General features: G+C 41.8%; 1 protein-coding gene across 3 annotated transcripts in view; it reads left to right on the top strand.

Annotated features, from left to right (window-relative positions):
• The window catches only part of SF1 (splicing factor 1), a 43,643-nt gene extending 31,898 nt beyond the window's left edge, over positions 1-11,745 (top strand). For all 3 annotated transcript variants that reach the window (XM_040410830.1, XM_040410831.1, XM_040410832.1), the window contains 8 exons: positions 227-316; positions 396-579; positions 4,051-4,166; positions 4,242-4,349; positions 4,444-4,636; positions 7,733-7,916; positions 7,993-8,163; positions 10,366-11,745. In XM_040410830.1, coding sequence (XP_040266764.1) covers positions 227-316; positions 396-579; positions 4,051-4,166; positions 4,242-4,349; positions 4,444-4,636; positions 7,733-7,916; positions 7,993-8,163; positions 10,366-10,694 — 1,375 coding nt within the window. In that variant the 3' untranslated portion in view covers positions 10,695-11,745. The remainder of the gene's footprint in view (positions 1-226; positions 317-395; positions 580-4,050; positions 4,167-4,241; positions 4,350-4,443; positions 4,637-7,732; positions 7,917-7,992; positions 8,164-10,365) is intronic.
• Positions 11,746-17,083: the final 5,338 nt, after the last annotated feature.

Below are 17,083 nucleotides of genomic sequence, written 5' to 3'. Positions count from 1 at the left end.
TAATTATCTGTCCCAGTCCTCTGTGTATGTGAGCACACAGTAGTGTGTGACTCGTATAGGGGTATTATCCGACTTCGGAGTTTAGGGAATATCTGACCTGTGCCAGTGGAGTCCTGGCAGTTTAGGGATAGTAAGATTTCCCTTCCATGCAGCCTTGATGTAATATCTTGTCCATCTTTTGTGTCTGGTCTGTTTTAATTCTGTTGCACTTTCTTTTCTTTTCCAGACCACCTGCTACTCGTGTGAGTGACAAAGTTATGATCCCACAGGATGAATACCCTGAGATTAATTTTGTTGGTTTACTTATTGGTCCCAGGTATGACATGTTCTATGTAGATGAGTTACTGTATTTTTGTTTGTATTTGTGCAGTCATTGCCTGTTCTGTTTAATTTAGGGGTAATACACTGAAAAACATTGAAAAAGAGTGTAATGCCAAGATAATGATCCGTGGCAAAGGTTCAGTGAAAGAAGGCAAAGTGGGACGCAAAGACGGGCAGATGCTTCCAGGGGAAGATGAGCCACTCCATGCATTGGTAACCGCTAATACAATGGAGAATGTCAAGAAAGCCGTAGATCAGGTAAATGTTGGCTAAAGTGAAATTGTTGAATGTCGTTCATGGCAGTTTATGAAGAAGCAAGCCTCCTTTACAAATTGGTCATACAAATTTAAAGGGAACCTGTCACCAGGATTTTGTGCATAGAGCTTGTTTAATGTTGGTTGTCTGACCTCTGGGACCACCAGCTTTTTTGGGGGGGCGTGGGGAAGACTTATGGTCCCCAACTACTGTTCTGGGTCGTTTACAGTGCATTTGAAAAGTCTTCAGACCCTTTTGCTTTTCTGTTTTGTTGCAGTCTTGTGCTACAATTAAAAAGAAAAAAAAACAGTTTTCCCCATCAATCTGCACTTAATACCCCTTAAAAAAAAAAAATTTAAATCAAATTAGAAATGTTTGCAATTGTATTAGATAGGAAAAACAAAAAAATGGACATAAGTATCAGACCAAAGGGTCTGAATAGTTGACATTTGGCTCTGGGGGCCTCCCATTTCTCATGACTATCTTTGAGATGTTTTTGCACCTTGACTGTAAGAAACAAGATTATCTGGTCTGATTAAACCTTTTGGCCTCAATTCTAAGTCTGGAGGAAATGAGGCACTACTCATCACCTGCCCAATACCATCTTCACAGTGAAGTATGGTGGCAGCAGCGTCATGCTGTGGGAGTGATAGATATTCTTAATGAAAACCTGATCCAGAGTGCTCAGGACCACAGACTGGGCTGCAAGTTCACCTCCCAACAAGGCAATGACCATAAGCACACAGCCAAGACAACACGGTGGCTTAAGGGACAACTCTGGATATCTGAGTGGCCCGCGGCAGCCTTGACTAGAACACAATCAAACATCACTGGAGAGACATGAAAATGGTTGTCTTCTGACAGTCTACATCTAATGTGACAGAGCTTGAGAGGATCTGCAGAGAAGAATGGTGGAACATTTCCTAATCTAAATATGCAAACCTTGTGATATCATACCCAAGGAGACTGTAATCCCTGCCCAAGGTGCTTCAACTAAGTCCTGAGTAAAAGGTCTAATACTTATGTCAATGCAAGATTTGTTTTTTCTTTTCAATCAATAAGCAAAGATTTTGAACATTTCAGTTTTCACTTTTTTTTATTTTTATTGTAGCATCTCTACAAATGTGAAGGTTCAAGGTTTTGAAGGGTGCACTGTTCACATAGAGATATATTGGAGCAGTAGAACTAGCTAAACATGCTCATTCTGCATTTTCTGCCTTATCTTTTCACTTTGACAGTGACAGAAATATCGGCTACTTAGCTATTCACTCTTAGCTGTATGTAGAGTGTTTGCACATGTTCCAGCTGAGAAACGGATATTGGGTATTCACAGTGATAGTGAAACCTATGTATTGAAGCCAGACATGTCTTCACCAATGTTCTCAATGGAGAATTTTTTGTATTGCTGTTTTTGGCCACTAGATGTCAGTACATCATTCCTTGACTTATGACTTTGAGTTCAATACAGTGTGCTGTCATCATAAGTATGCTGGGATTTATAACTGACACAATTTGTACTGTAAACAGGTTTAGAACATGCGTTATCATATGCCTTTGTTCTTATGGATTATTTACACTTCAATGCATTGAGTATTCCTATATTGGCAGTGCCGTTTTACTGGGTTATGTGCAAGCAGAGGTCGCACTGTTTTTTCCAGCAGAGTAAAAATACTCACAATTTTTGAGTTTTTTTTTTTTTTTTACCCGAGGAAGACTACGAAAGTTGCGGTAGTTTAAAATACATAGGCCTGCACTCGCTCACATCTGTGTTAGAGGCTGCGTTTGGAGCCTCTGTTGCAGATTATGTTGAAAGACCAGACAAAAAAAGCCTTATATGCAGCACTTTTTTGTCTGGAAGAGGGCGGGAGCAGGGTTACTAGTGGGAGGGGGGGGGGGGAAGCAGGGTTACTAGTGGGATGACAGAAGGAGCGGGGAGCAGGGTCACTAGTGGGGGGAGCAGGGTGACGGGTAGAGGGGGAAGCAGGTTCACTAGTGGGGTGACGGGAAGGGGGAGAGGGGGCAGAGAACTGGGAGACTGGACGGAACCATGATTGGGGGGAGGGGTGAATCACTCACTTGAAGACTGACATACCAAGCATTTCACAGCCACAACTGTCCCACCCCCTCAGCCCGCTCCACCCAGGGGGCAGCTCTTCTCTCAGATCGGGGACCATTCACATGAGCCCGTGGCTCCTAAGCTCTCCAGCGGCCCTGGCATGTTTGCCAGGGTCCTTGGGCAGCGTGCCCCGCTCTCCTTCAGCCACACCTGGGAGCCTGACCCGACTTGTATTGCTCTAGCACACAATAACAAAGCTCCTTGCTTTCCGGAGCTTTGTTATTGGTTATTTTAGGCACAGGCAGCATTGTTGCGCTGCCTGTGCCGTTCACAGCGCTCACTGTGCCGATGAATCTGGGGGAAAATTCTAAGGCTTATTGGTACGCTTTTAGACTTTTTCCAGGGAGTAAAATGGCCTGAACAAGCGAACAAAGGTCCTACACAGCCGATGCTGCCATTGAAACTTCTATTGGAAGCTTCGGGAGCATGCTCGTACAGGCAAGTGCAGCAGTGACATCATGATGGAATTGCTTGCCTGTAATGTCATATTGCACATTCCCACTCCCTGGAGCAGAGGAAATAAGCCGCTCCAGTTAGCGGTGGGCGATGTAAACGATATTCACTTCATTAATTCGGCCAACGATATACATTTTAGTTATATCACCATATTGCGATAGATGACCACGGAGCAGTAGTGAATTGAAGAAGCTTCTCACTCTCCGCTCCGTGGCCTCCCGACTCTGCACTGCAGGGCCTTGCCTTCACATATCGTCAGCCCGCTGTCTGACGTCAGGTCCATTCCAGTGTATGCGGGGAAGAAGACACGTCCCGTCTCCTGCAGACTCAATCAGCCATGCAGGAAAGGCAAGTAGCAGGGGCCCGGGGGGTGGATGGCTATGGCATGGTGGCTGATGGCGCTGGCTGGTGGATATGGATGATGGCCATGTAATTTGTATATATACAGAAGAAAATATATCGCGATATAGCGTTATCGCATATGCTTCAAATTATATTGAGATATAGATTTTAGGCCATATTGCCCAGCCCTAGCTTCAATTGGAAATGACAGAACCCCTTTAATGGACCAAATGTGTTCTATATTGTGATAGCAAAGGAGGTGAAAGATGTCAACCAGATTTATTCTGGTTGGTGACTTGGCCAGAATGTGGTGATACCCTTCTAAAATAACTTGAAAATAGCCTGGACTTCAGGCACTAATGTAGACCGCTGCCTACGAGGCGTCAGGTGGTGGTCTTGTTATACTTGTAGTTCCCACATTGTACGATATAAACTGTGTAGTTGACTTTGAAAGGTATCCTCAAGTCAGTGATGATCTATAGTTAACTGCATTTAAATAATCCTCAGTGCACTTGCGTTCTTAAGGGTTAAGTTTTGCTGTTTGTTGCTTTTCTTTGTAGATTCGTAATATTCTCAAACAGGGAATTGAAACACCAGAAGATCAGAATGATCTCCGCAAAATGCAGTTACGAGAGCTGGCACGTCTTAATGGTACTTTGCGCGAGGACGACAACAGGTTTGTTTTTTCTTTTTCTATTTAATTCTTAACTTCTCTATTTTTATGTTCTATACTAAGTGTTTCTGTTTGTAGGATTCTGCGACCCTGGCAAAATACAGAAACTAGAAGCATTACCAATACCACCCTATGTACCAAATGTGGAGGGGCTGGACATATTGCTTCCGACTGCAAATTTACAAGGTGAAATTTTAAATATAAAATTATCACTTTTATCTATTGATGTTGAAAATTTGATATAACCTTTCTGCGCTTATTTAATACTTACATTGTTTAGTGTGACAGTGCGGCCTGGAGAGCCCCAGTCAGCACAAGATAAGGCAAGGATGGATAAAGAATACCTTTCGCTTATGGCAGAACTTGGAGAAGCACCGGTCCCTTCTTCTATGGGGTCAGCAACTGCTCCGACACATACTCCTATTCAAGGAAGTCCAAGGCCAGCTGCCATAACTGCAAGCCAGCCACCTGTGGTATGTAGATATTATTGGTATGAAGTGGAAGGCAGGGCATTTAACCCCTTTGTGCTCCTTGACACACATGTGCACACGTAATTGGGCTTCAGTTCAACTTCCCTAAGTTGTCAAAAAAATATATAAAAATTTATCATATAAGAATGATCACTATCTAAAAAGGTTCAAGATGTTAGGAAAAAAAGTTTAAGGATTAAAAAGGTAAATCACCCATCTTTCCTAATCTTATAAAAAATATTTATAATACATCTTGCTAAGCTATTGAAATATACGTTTTTATCTTACATGGTGAATGCCATTTTTAATTGGGGGAAAAAATCTAAATGGCCGAATCGCTTCGCCCATTGAATATTGATCAAAATGTCATATGTACCCCAAAATGGTAGAAATAAAAACTACAGTTCACCTTGCAAAACACAAGCCCTGACACAGCTCTGTAGCTGGAATTATGGGTGTCCGAATATGGAGTTGCAAAGGAAAGTTTTATTTTTCAAGGGTTTTTATTTTTTTTAAAGTAGTAAAACAAAGGCATAGGCAATTTTTTTTAATATTTTTTTCAATGCATGCTATGGTAAACAAAAGGGTGCTATTAAACATACAACTTCTCCCATCTGCCTTTGTGAACAGAAAATGTGAAAATTGTGACTTCAAAAACAGGAAGAAAAAAAATTAATGATGAACAAATTGACCCTAAAAAGTAAAATTTTTTCTAACAATCTTAAAACATAGCGCACTGTAAAAATTTGTGATCGCTGTGAACCGCAGAATAAAGGTTCACATAGTGAACAGCATAAAAACAAAAGCTAAAGGACTGATGGAATTGCAGGTTTTTTGTAAATACATTACTAGCAGAAGGACCCAGCTTTGCACGGGTATATGTTTCCCCTTAAATGGTGGCCCCTGCCCCCTTAACAGTGACCTCCACAGTGCCCGCCCCTTTAATGCTAGGACGACACGACGACGTGTCGCGCAACATTTTGTCTCAACAATTTTTATAATGATAGGCTATGGGTCGCACTGCAACATGTGACCTACTGTGACACGACAGTTGCAAAAACGTCCATCCAATCCAACTCCCAGAACACTACTTTCACTTCCATTCACTCCTCCTTTCACTTACAAGAACAGCCAAAAGAGTTTGCATGTTGGGAGTGGTAGTTTCACAGCAGTTGGAGTGCTGAAGGTTGCTGATCCCTGCCATAGACTATCATTATAAAAATTGCTGCGTGGCATTGGTGCGACATCAATGTGGCCTGACACATGTAGCAGTGTAGTTGTGCCCTGTGTGTCATGCGAATTATTGTCGTCGTGCAGCCCTAGCCTAAAGCTGACCTACAGCAGTGAAGAAAAAAATGGCTGGGTTGTGATGGAAACCTGGAGTAAGGGTCCATTCATTCTCAATGGGAATGATGCGGACAGCACACATTGTGGTGTCCGCATCTGCATTTCCGGTTTGCCGCTCCCGAAAAAAATAGAACGTGTCCTTTTATTATCTGCAATAGCTGACAAGAATAGGCATTTCTAATACGGGTGCTGGCCCGGTGTATTGCAGATCTGCAATACCCTACAGACATGTGAATGGACCCTAAAACTGTGTGTATGTGGCAGATAAGGGACATGTGGCCATGTGTATGGCTGTTGGGATATGAATAGAGACTTGCAGGCTTGTATTGGCTAATGCAGGTTTTTGGGAATATCTCGAATGGTACGTCCTAGAGAGCTGAGACCCCCACAAGATTTATTTCCAGGTAGCAAGGGATGTGTATACCAAGTTTCGTTGAAATCTATTTTTGCGTTTTTGAGTGATCACGGAACATACATACTGAACATTAAATGGTGTCCTTAGGAAATGCCAAGCATCCCACAAAGTAATCATTCAAACGACTGTCAATGGAAGTATAAAACAGTAGTGTCTTGGGGGACAGGTATGGTCCTGACTGTCTGCTGGCAGCAGCAGGTTTTATCCCCGTCAGACAGCCAGGGACCCCGAGGAGAAGATTGAAGCAGTTAATACCAGCCTTATTTACAGGCTGTATAGTGCCCAGTGCTAGATGGGGAATAGAGCAATCCCCATGTCGTCATTTGTCCTGACATAGAGCGGATCTGGTTCTGCCAAGACCAAGCACCTCTGTCGATGACTAATCTCACAGTAGAGCCCCGTTTTCCCCTGTAACTTCAACCCCTATATTGTTGGCACTGCACAGTGAAAAAAATACATGTCCCCCAGTGATCTGTTATGACCTAGAAAAAGGCTTGCAGTGGGATACAGAGGATGTGTAAAAGAAAAACTAAGCTTATATTCTTTATCACTGATATGCTGCCAATCCAACGGTGCCCAGGTCCCTGCTGCTCTCCTTCCACTGCAGGAAGTGGTTATCCAGGCACTGGCTGAGGTGGGTCATCTCTGCAGCCCTCAGCGCCCACATCCTGCCATGTTTGGACGTCAGCAGTAGATGGAGTGAAGTAGGGACATGGGCACTGTTGCAGCTGCCAGGGATTGGTAGGTATTTTTTTTACATTATTTGTATTCTACTGCAGACCTTATTTGTTTGGCTTCAATGTTCTTTTAAAGAGATTTGGAAACATACTGTGGTTGTTAAAGGGAGTCTGTCATATCGTGTAATTTCACCTGTATAACAGAAGATTGCCCACACGTAAACATAACTGTACTGTGTACCTGTTGTGTCTTTAGTCCATGCCCAAGAAAAGCACTTTTATTCTGCTGGAAAGCAGCTCCCCAGGTCTTCCTGTTCCAAGTGCCCAAATCAAAGCAAACCATCAGTCTGGGCACTTGCTAACCGTTTTTCAGAAGAATACAATCACTTTTCCTGGACATGAAATGAGGACACAAAGTACACACAGGTATTTTAGAACGTGTTTGCAATCTTCTGTGGAGCAATGCTGTTATATAGGCGTAAATGACGTGCCAGACTCCCTTTAACAGAGCTAGTTGCCAGAAAAACAAACTTGTATCACATATGCAGATTAGCCCGGTGGGCGGTCCAACAGCACTCTGTTATAGGAGATGGCACATGACCCCCAAATTATTTTATGGCTTATCCTATCCCAATGTAATCTGTCATTTTGGCTTTTCAGAACCGGCCGCCTTGGATGGCAACCGATCGACCATTCCCATCCATGCATGGTGCCCCTCATTCCTTCCATCACCCAATGGGTAATGCAGGAAACGGTCCTCCTCTACAGCCTAATCCTGCAGGACCTCACCATCACTGGATGCAGCCTCATCCAGGAGCACATCCACCTGGTCCTCATCCAATGGGTAAGCAATTGGCTAGTAGTTAGAAGAACTGAGCCAAAACTCTTTCCATGTTCATTTAATTTCTGTTCCCCTCCAGGTCTCTTGCACTCTCACCCTATGGGTTTGATGCCTCCTCCGCCCCCACCACCTCCTAGTGGTCCTGCACCGCCACCACCTCCACCATCCGCACCATCTTTGCATCCTTGGCAGCAGCAACAAACTACAGGTGCACCACACCAACCAGGGGCTCCCCTACCTTGGCAGCAAAGTAAGTAATGGCTAAAAGGCTTGTCTCGTCAGCCATTCAATTTATTTAACCTATATTCGTGAAGATAAACTCAGCAGCATTTCCTGAATATGCCTTTCTGAAGGTGGACATATGCACAGGTTGAGCAGCCACATGCGCTTGTCTCCAGGGCTCACTAATGCACTGCATACTAATCTCTTTGTGATCCTTCCATTCTGACCTAAGTAGCTGTGAGCAAATGTGAAGCCTAAAACTCCCCTGCTGAAGCACGACTTGACCCTTGAGCTGCTGATCAGGATAGGGGCAGCACATCTGCTGTAGCCAGGAGTCTCTGCCTATAACTAAAGGGACCTTTGCACATTCCTCAGTAGTGTAAGTCATTGGACGATTTCAATCACGACTGTATAGCTCTCACCCTGAAACAATCAATGTGTTTACATGTAAAGTGGAGGCAGAGAGCCACATTCTAGGTATCTGAGGGTGTACATGGATGCCTGATGTCATGAATGGGTTAACCCAACTCTGTTAATTATGTAGTTACACATATAAGTGGTACTTTTTATAAATCATAGCAAGCCATCATGGTTTTGCATTTTTTGATGGACAAAAACAAGATTAGATCCTGTATAATTGTACCTTATGATAAAGTGCATAGCAATATTTCCTGCCCTTAAAACAATATAGGACAGCAGGTAAAGCATTGCTATGATCCTAAAGAGATTTGGTTTTGGGAACAATATTACTGCTATCTGATTAGAATGCTATATACTACGGGCCCAGTTTATTAGCAGTGACCCATGATACCAGGCAGGGTTTTCCCCCAAGAACAGGGGCTCCATAGGAACTTTTGTTTGTCAGCCTCTGATATTTCAGGAGGGCAGCAGAGGTTGCCACACACTGCATACCGCGCCCCCAGCCAGTGCACTCCTCCCGGTTTTTGTGCTCCCAGATGCCATGGTCACGCTTGACAAATGGCATCTGAGGGTTTAAGTGTATGCAGTTGATGTTAAAACAGCAGGCCCCCAGCAGCTATGGCACCCACCATGTGCACATGTATGGTGCAAGTCGGGAAAGGGTTAAGCATAATCTTCAAATGACTGACTTTGACTTTATCTTCCACCTTCAACTAAAACATACTCGGGTAAAAATGGAGGCATGTCCAGGTTCAACGCTAAACCCGGACAACCCCTCTAAACATGAAGGGGGGGGGGGGGGGTTATAGTCACATTTAATATAAACACACTCAGATTGTACTGTCATTGATCAAAGTGTTTATATTAAATGTGACTAATTTCCATCATACTTAGGCCGAATGCACACGGAGCGCACGGCGTCATTGGTTGCTATGACTCTGTGCGCTTCATGCCGCCGCTGCACTAAAGTAGTACACTGGTATGATCTATACGAGTGTATTACTGTAGTGCAGCGGCGGCATGAAGCGCACGGCGTCATAGCAACCAATGACGCCGTGCGCTCCTGCTCTCAGCAGGATGCCAGGCCGGGATACCACGGACCGCTCACGTGAGTGTTCCACAGCCATGTGCATTCGGCCTTAGAGGTTTTTCTGTTTTATTTGTGTAGCTCAGCCCCATTCAAGTGAAACCCTTAAGGATACTCTCATATGCTACAGTACTTGGCTGCAGTCCTACAGATGAGGTGGGGGGTTATAGTCATATTTAATAAAGAAACCTTTAAAATTACCATACAGTCCCTGGACAGTTTTTATTAAATGTGACTATAACCCCCCCTCATCCTTAAGAATGAATTAAGACCCTGCAGTACATGGATGAGGATAGTCACAACGGTATGCCATCCACAGATCTCTCCCCCCCCCAATAATAGTACATCATCCACTAATAACCCCTCCGCATAACAGTGCATCATCCCCCCCCCCACCCCAATAAGTGTCATCCACAGATCTCCATTGGTTCAAGACCTACCAAAGCAATTAATTTGGTTCCTAAGTGCGTCTTATAAAGCTAAAAATACGATAAATTACAATTATTTTTTATGGACCATTTCCTATCAATTTTAATAGTGTAAAGAGGCAACTTTCACACTGTATAAAATTATGGCACTTTTCCTTTATGCATAGGTCTGTATCAAGGGGAGATTCAGTTGTTTTGGAATATAAATTGCCCAAATGATGTGGTCCATTGTTTTTGATTCATTCATCCATATAACATTAATTCATTCCTATTTTTTTATTTTTTTCCTATTTAGGCTCTCAAACCACCAACTCTGGTTCAGCTTCTCTTCCTCCTTGGCAGCAGCAACAAAATGCTGCCACCGCCTCATCTAGCAATGCCATCCAGTCGAGTGCCTCCCTTGTTCCTCCTCCTCCTGGTGTCCAGCCACCTTTACCTCCAAGTGCTCCACCTCCACCACCACCACCACCTCCTGGATCCTCTGGGCTTCTCTATGCTCCACCACCACCTCCGCCTCCTCCCATGGATCCCTCCAACTTTGTCACTATGATGGGTATGGGTGTTCCTGGAATGCCCCCATTTTCTATGCCGCCTGCCCCTCCACCACCTCCCCCTCAAAATTGAATCTTCTGCTGTTAATAAAGTGACAGGGGCACTTTGCCTTAAATAGCAGAACTATGCACAGTGGACAAATCTCCCAAGAAAGCAAATGAGGATTAGCATTCTGGTCTAAACTTCATGTATCAAGATTTTGTCCTTCAGAGTGAAATCCAACAGTTTTATAGAATTCAGTACCTTCAGTATGTCAGTAATGCTTCTCGTAGGTTAAAGCAATTTCATAGGTTTTCTATGTATGGTGATTTTCAACATTAGGGTCGTTGCTATCGTCATATTATGGCAACTATAAGCTCTTTAAAACATATCCAGATCACATTCTGAATTCAGCAGTAGTAAATAGGACGTTTAATGTGAAGTATGCAAACCTAACGGCACAAATATTGTTAGTTTAGCTAGAAATACTGACTCATTTTTTTACAATGTTTCCTGCCTGTTGAAATGAATTCCACCATCCTTCAAAATATACCCACTGCCCAAAGTGCTTTTTATCACGGTCTCCAATCCGTTTTCTTACATTTGTTTTCTCTAGAAACATTTGGTCCTTTACCACTGCTTCAGTTACTACATTTAATGATATTGTTTACTCATGTACTTCGGTGTTCAGAGTACCTGGAGTATGTCTGTCCTTTCCTGATAGTGATGTGATCCACCATTGGATGCAGAGTTCTGCCTTCCTGGAAGGTGGGGGTTACAGAATATAGATAAAGGGTCTGATGTGTAGCACCCTTTTGCTTGTGTTTTATTGTCCGACTCTGTATAAAGCTTGCCTAATAACTTTTTTTTAATTAGTGGGTCTTTGAAGGCTATTACCGGAATGATTGAATTTAATGTAACATCTAGTATCTTGCAGTTTAAAGTATTAAAGGAATAGTCTAGTAAAGTTTTCCTTTTGAACAGTTCTTTGAAACTGGCTGCCCAAGCCCCAGTGAATGATGCATTTGAATTCTCATTCACTGTGTATTGTGCTTACACACTGCCAGCTTATAGAACAGTGCCAGAAAGGGAAAAAAGCATATATCTTTGCTACCTAAACAAGCATCTGTGCGCCGTCAGGCCACAGTACAGAGCAGGCTGGCTAGAAGAAGCAATGTGGGAAGTCCTGGAGCAAGCAGTTTTTTTTTTTGTCTGATCTGATGCCAATTGGGTCTGGGGGGGGTATGATGGGGGGCTAAGGCTACTTTCACACCTGCGTTTAGGTGCGGATCCGTCTGGTATCTGCACAGACTGATCCGCACCTATAATGCAAACGCTTGTATCTGTTCAGAACGGATCCATTTGCATTACCATGATGATGCAAACGGATCCGTTTTGACTTACATTGGGAGGCAGATCAGTTTTCAATTGCACCATATTGTCAGTAAAAACGGATCCGTCCCCATTGACATTGTAAGTCAGGACGGATCCGTTTGGCTCAGTTTTGTCAGATGGACATCAAAACGCTGCATGCAGTGTTTTGGTGTCCGCCTCCAGAACGGAATGGAAGCTGAACGGAGGCAAACTGATGCATTCTGAACAGATCCGTTTTGGGCCGCTTGTGAGAGCCTTGAAACGGATCTCACAGGCGGACCCAGAAACGGCAGTGCGAAAGTAGCCTAACATGGAACGGATTTGAGGCTGGGAGTGTCCAATATGAGGCTGATGGGGTCTGATTTGAGGACTGATGAAGAATAGAAGTCTGCTCTGAGGTCTCATGGAAAATATTTTTTTCTTATTTGCATACTCCAAATCCTGTTGCGTCTCATAATATGAAAAATATGGTACATGGTTCTCTCCATTTTTTATTTTTTTTTATGCAAATTCTTCAATTCCCAGGCTCCTATTTTGCCATCTAAGATGGCCACACCACTTCTCAGACTGCCTGATGCACGCTGTTTGGTAGCCTAAGACCCTTCCTGCTGCCTTTTGGATTGGCCAGCACTGCTCACATGAACAGTGCTGGCCAATCGGAAAGTAAAGCTGGACAAGTATGAAGTGTCTTGTGATACCAGTGCAGTTTATATCTGATAGTCTAGGAAGCACTGCAGCCATTTTGGGTGGTGGAAGAGGAGTCAGGGGAGGGGAACGCGGTATCTCTGAAGAGAACATTCTCTCTAGCACCACCTATTGTAATGGGTTCCTTATGTGTCAAGATCCAACTTTCCAATGAGACTTGTGATTTGACAAGGGAATATAGCCAGATAGAAACTAAAATGGAGGGGAAATTTAACAAAAAAATATTTTATAGCAGATATTCAATTTTAACCTTTAACTCAAATGCAGGCCTCAGAAATGAGGGTTCTTCATTTCAGGTTTGCAGAGGGTGTGAGGTGCGAAAACATAAGCATCTTCAAAAGACCCTATTTTGGAAATTACACTCACCAAGTAATTCAGCTATGGGTGTAATTGTGTTTTTTTTTTTTACATTCTGTTCCCAGGTATTTCATGGACTTTATTAAAATTGGAGCTGGTATTTTTACTGCAAAAAATGTGGGGCAAAAACAATGGCGCCAAACTGGAAAGTACATTATGCCACTAAAAGCTTCCATGTTGCAAGCAACCCTTAAACCATTTTACTACTTTAGGACGTATGTATTGTCTTCAATTTTCTGCAATAATGGGCTAGAACTTTAACAAATATTAAAATCTAGATTCTTTACTTTCAGATGTACCAGACAACATACTCTTGGAATTATACCTTAGTGATTATAGTTTATTAATCCATCATAAGGCTAATATCCGATGAGTTTGGACACTACTCCTTTCACAGGACCGCATCTACTGAATTGTACTGACATAATGTCACCAGTATCATTCAGTAGATGCAAGGTCTGTCAGACTCTCAGCATTAAGAATTATAACGCCATGTAGTCCTGTGAGGCTAATTTCAGAGAAGCGTGATTTCCTGTTATGGACACTGTACTTGTGTACCAATGATTGGCTTTCACATGAGCATCAAAACTGGTTGAACTTGCAAAGCATCAGTTTTTTTTCCTGAACAGATCCTGACACAATCCAAATCGCTTGTGAAAAGAGGCCTTATCGGAACACCGTTGCACATTTGTCAAACTTGCCTGTATTTAGGTGTGACATTAGACAGGCGCATTTGCTTTGTCGGTCTTTTGTCTAGCATTTCTAAAAAGTCCCACATCACTTCATAAATTAGACTAGACATATTGCTATTAGTCTGGCCTCTGGTGGTTCTTTATCAGTACGACAGGTTCATATTCACGAAGACTGGTCTAATTAGTATGTGTATGAAAAATGTTGCACAAGTGAGCTGAAAATAGGTGCACGTCTTCATGAAAGTGACTTTTAACCATTTCACATCCACCCATAGGATATAAATGTCGTATGGATGGATGTTTAACTCTGAATAGACATTCTGGAACCTCAATTCAGAGATCGCAGCTGCGGGTCAGTGACAGCAGGGCAACTAAGAAGGCAGGGACAGTTCCCAGGTGTCCCTGCCTTCTAGATGCGCTTCTTGTCCCGGTCTGGTAGTCATGTGACTGCCTGGGCCGGAGGAGTGCAGGAGCTGTCGGGTATTTCACAGACCTCGATGGAGCCTGCACTGAGGCAGTACAGCACAGTATAGTGCTGTACAGCATCTCTGGTGGGTGTATTTCCTCTGTAACTGGGGCTACTATGTCAGCCCCAGTTACAGGAGAAATCAACAGTGAAAGAAAATGAAGTCAAATATACCCCAGAGGTCTTGTATGACCTTATGGGGGACACAAGTGTAAAATAAAAATTGGTATATAAAAAAAGTTTCACATGTAAAAAATAAAATAAAAAAAATCTCCAATTAGGTAGTAAAAAAAATAAAATAAGACATTTGGTATTAACTGTCAGTCACATTTGTTTCAAAAATGCTATTGTCTTAAAGTAAAATAAATTTAAAAAAAAGTAGACATATTTGGTATCGCCGTGTCCGTAACATCTCTATAAAAAAAAATCACATGACTCAACCCCTCAGGTGAACGCCATAAAAAATAAAATAAAAACAGTGCCACAAAAAACATTTTTGTCACTTTACATCACATAAAGTGTAATAGCAAGCGATCAAAAAGTCATGCACTCCAAAATATGGAGACCCTAAAGCACGATTTTATGTTTCAAAAATATTATGTATACTTTCATTTGTTTTACATATTAGGAATTGCCACATATGTAACGACCCGCTCTATAAAGATCACATAACCTAACATAAAAATAATAAACTGTCAAAGCCATTTTTTGTCACCTTACATCACAAAGTGTAATAGCAAGTGATCAAAAAGTCATGCACCCCAAAATAGTACCAATCAAACCGTCATCTCATCCTGCAAAAATTATACCCTACCTAAGACAATCGCCCTGAAAATAAAAAACAGGCTCTGACTATGGAGACAGTGAAATTAGTTTTTTTGTTTGAAAAATTTGTGAAACTTAAAGAAAAAGGTATAGATATTGGGTATCATCTCCTAAAATAGTACCAAACAGTCATCTCATACTAAAAAAAAAATTAGCCCCTACATAAGACAATCGCCCCAAAAAATAAAAACTGCCTTTCAGAATGTGGAGATGCTAAACTTTATTTTTTTCAAAAATGCTTGAATGTTAGTTTTACATATTAAAGCATATTTGGTATTGTCGTGTCCGTAACAACCTGCTCTATAAATATAGCACATAATGTAACCTGTCAGATGAACATTGTAAATAACAAAATCATAAATAAAAAAATTTGCTGTTTTGGCATTATTTTTTTTTTACCTTGCCTCACAAAGTGTAACATAGAGCAACCAAAAATCATATGTACCCTAAAATAGTACCAACAAAACTGCTGACTTATCCCGTCGTTTCCAAAAGGGGGTCACTTTTTTGGGGTTTCTACTCTAGGAGTGCATTAAGGGTCTTCAAATGTGACATGGTGTAAAAAAAAAAAAAAAAAAAAAACAGTCCAGCAAAATCTGCCTTCCAAAAACATGGCATTCCTTTCCTTCTGCGCCCTGCTGTGTGGCCATACAGTAGTTTACGACCACATATGGGGTGTTTCTGTAAACTACAGAATCAGGGCAGTTTATTATTTTGGAAAATCTGCCAAAAAAGTGAGATTCTGAAATTTCATCTCCATTTTCCATTAATTCTTGTGGGTTAATGTTTGTAAAATCAGTTTTGAATACCTTGAGGGGTGTAGTTTCTAAAATTGAGTCATTTTTGGGTGGTTTCTATTATGTAAGCCTCACAAAGTGACTTCAGACCTGAACTGGTCCTTAAAAAGTGGGTTTGGGAAAGTTTCAGAAAAATTTCAAGATTTGCTTCTAAGCCTTCTAAGGTCCCCAAAAAATAAAATGACATTCAGAAAATGATCCAAACATGAAGTAGACCTATGGAGAATGTAAAGTAATTATTTTTGGAGGTCTCACTATCTATTATAAAAGAGAAATTTGCAAATTTTTCAAAATTTTTGGTAAATTTGGAATTTTTAAAAAAATTTGGAATGAATATTTTTTTACTTTTACCACTGTTCTGAAGTACAATATGTGATGAGAAAACCATTTCATAATGGTCTGGATAAGAAAGTTATTACCACATAAAGTGACACATGTCAGATTTGCAAAAAAATGGCTGTCAGGAAGGGGGAAATGGCCCAGATGTGAAGTGGTTAAGACAGAATTTTCTGCAACTCACCATTTAAAACTTGACAGAAGTATGCCTGGAGTGGAGTAGAAATTGGATCTCTCTTGAGACTAAATTAGGTGCAAAAGTTAGAAAATTTTTGAATTGCTGTAAAAAAAAAATCAAAATAGGTGGATGAGGTGCAAGTGCTTCCAAAACGGGCACAGTTTCATTAGTAAATGTGACTAAAAACAGCTATAGAAAATGTGCCTCAGGCTTTAAAAGCCCTTCCTGCCTTCTAAATCAAAGCAGACACCGCTACTACTGAATATTGAAATGTATTTCAAGAATATACGTAAGATGGGAAGTGGACTCGTGAAAGCCAAATTATTGAGGAGGCACAATTTTACCTCACACTTTGGTATTTCTCCTGTCATGGTGGCAAAGATTTTATGGAAGGGGATGCAGCATGTAACACCCTCTTCACAAAGGCTAGCTTTGGCAAGTGAATGCATCTTCGAGCTCATGCACATGAATGTTTATTTTTTTGTGGGCCGTAGGCAATTCACTTCTAAGGGGCTGCCCAAACAAAATGTAGATCATGTCCTTTTATCATCTGCATTACAGACAAGGGTAGGTCTGTACCTGTGTTCTGCCAATCTGCACTTTGCAGGCCACAAATTGAAGTGTGAACTCAATTATATGGTCAGTTATTATGAGCCAAAACCACGTGTGGGTCAAGAACATGAGCCCTTAGTGGTGAAGAGGTTGAGGTATGTTCTTTAGTCGTTTTAGGAAGGATGACGTCTTTATTTGAT

Source organism: Bufo bufo, chromosome 10, assembly GCF_905171765.1.
Source record: "Bufo bufo chromosome 10, aBufBuf1.1, whole genome shotgun sequence".
In the NCBI taxonomy this organism is placed as follows: Eukaryota; Metazoa; Chordata; class Amphibia; order Anura; family Bufonidae; genus Bufo; species Bufo bufo.
Note: the sequence above shows the minus strand (reverse complement) of the source record. Positions and strands in the feature narration are given on the sequence as shown.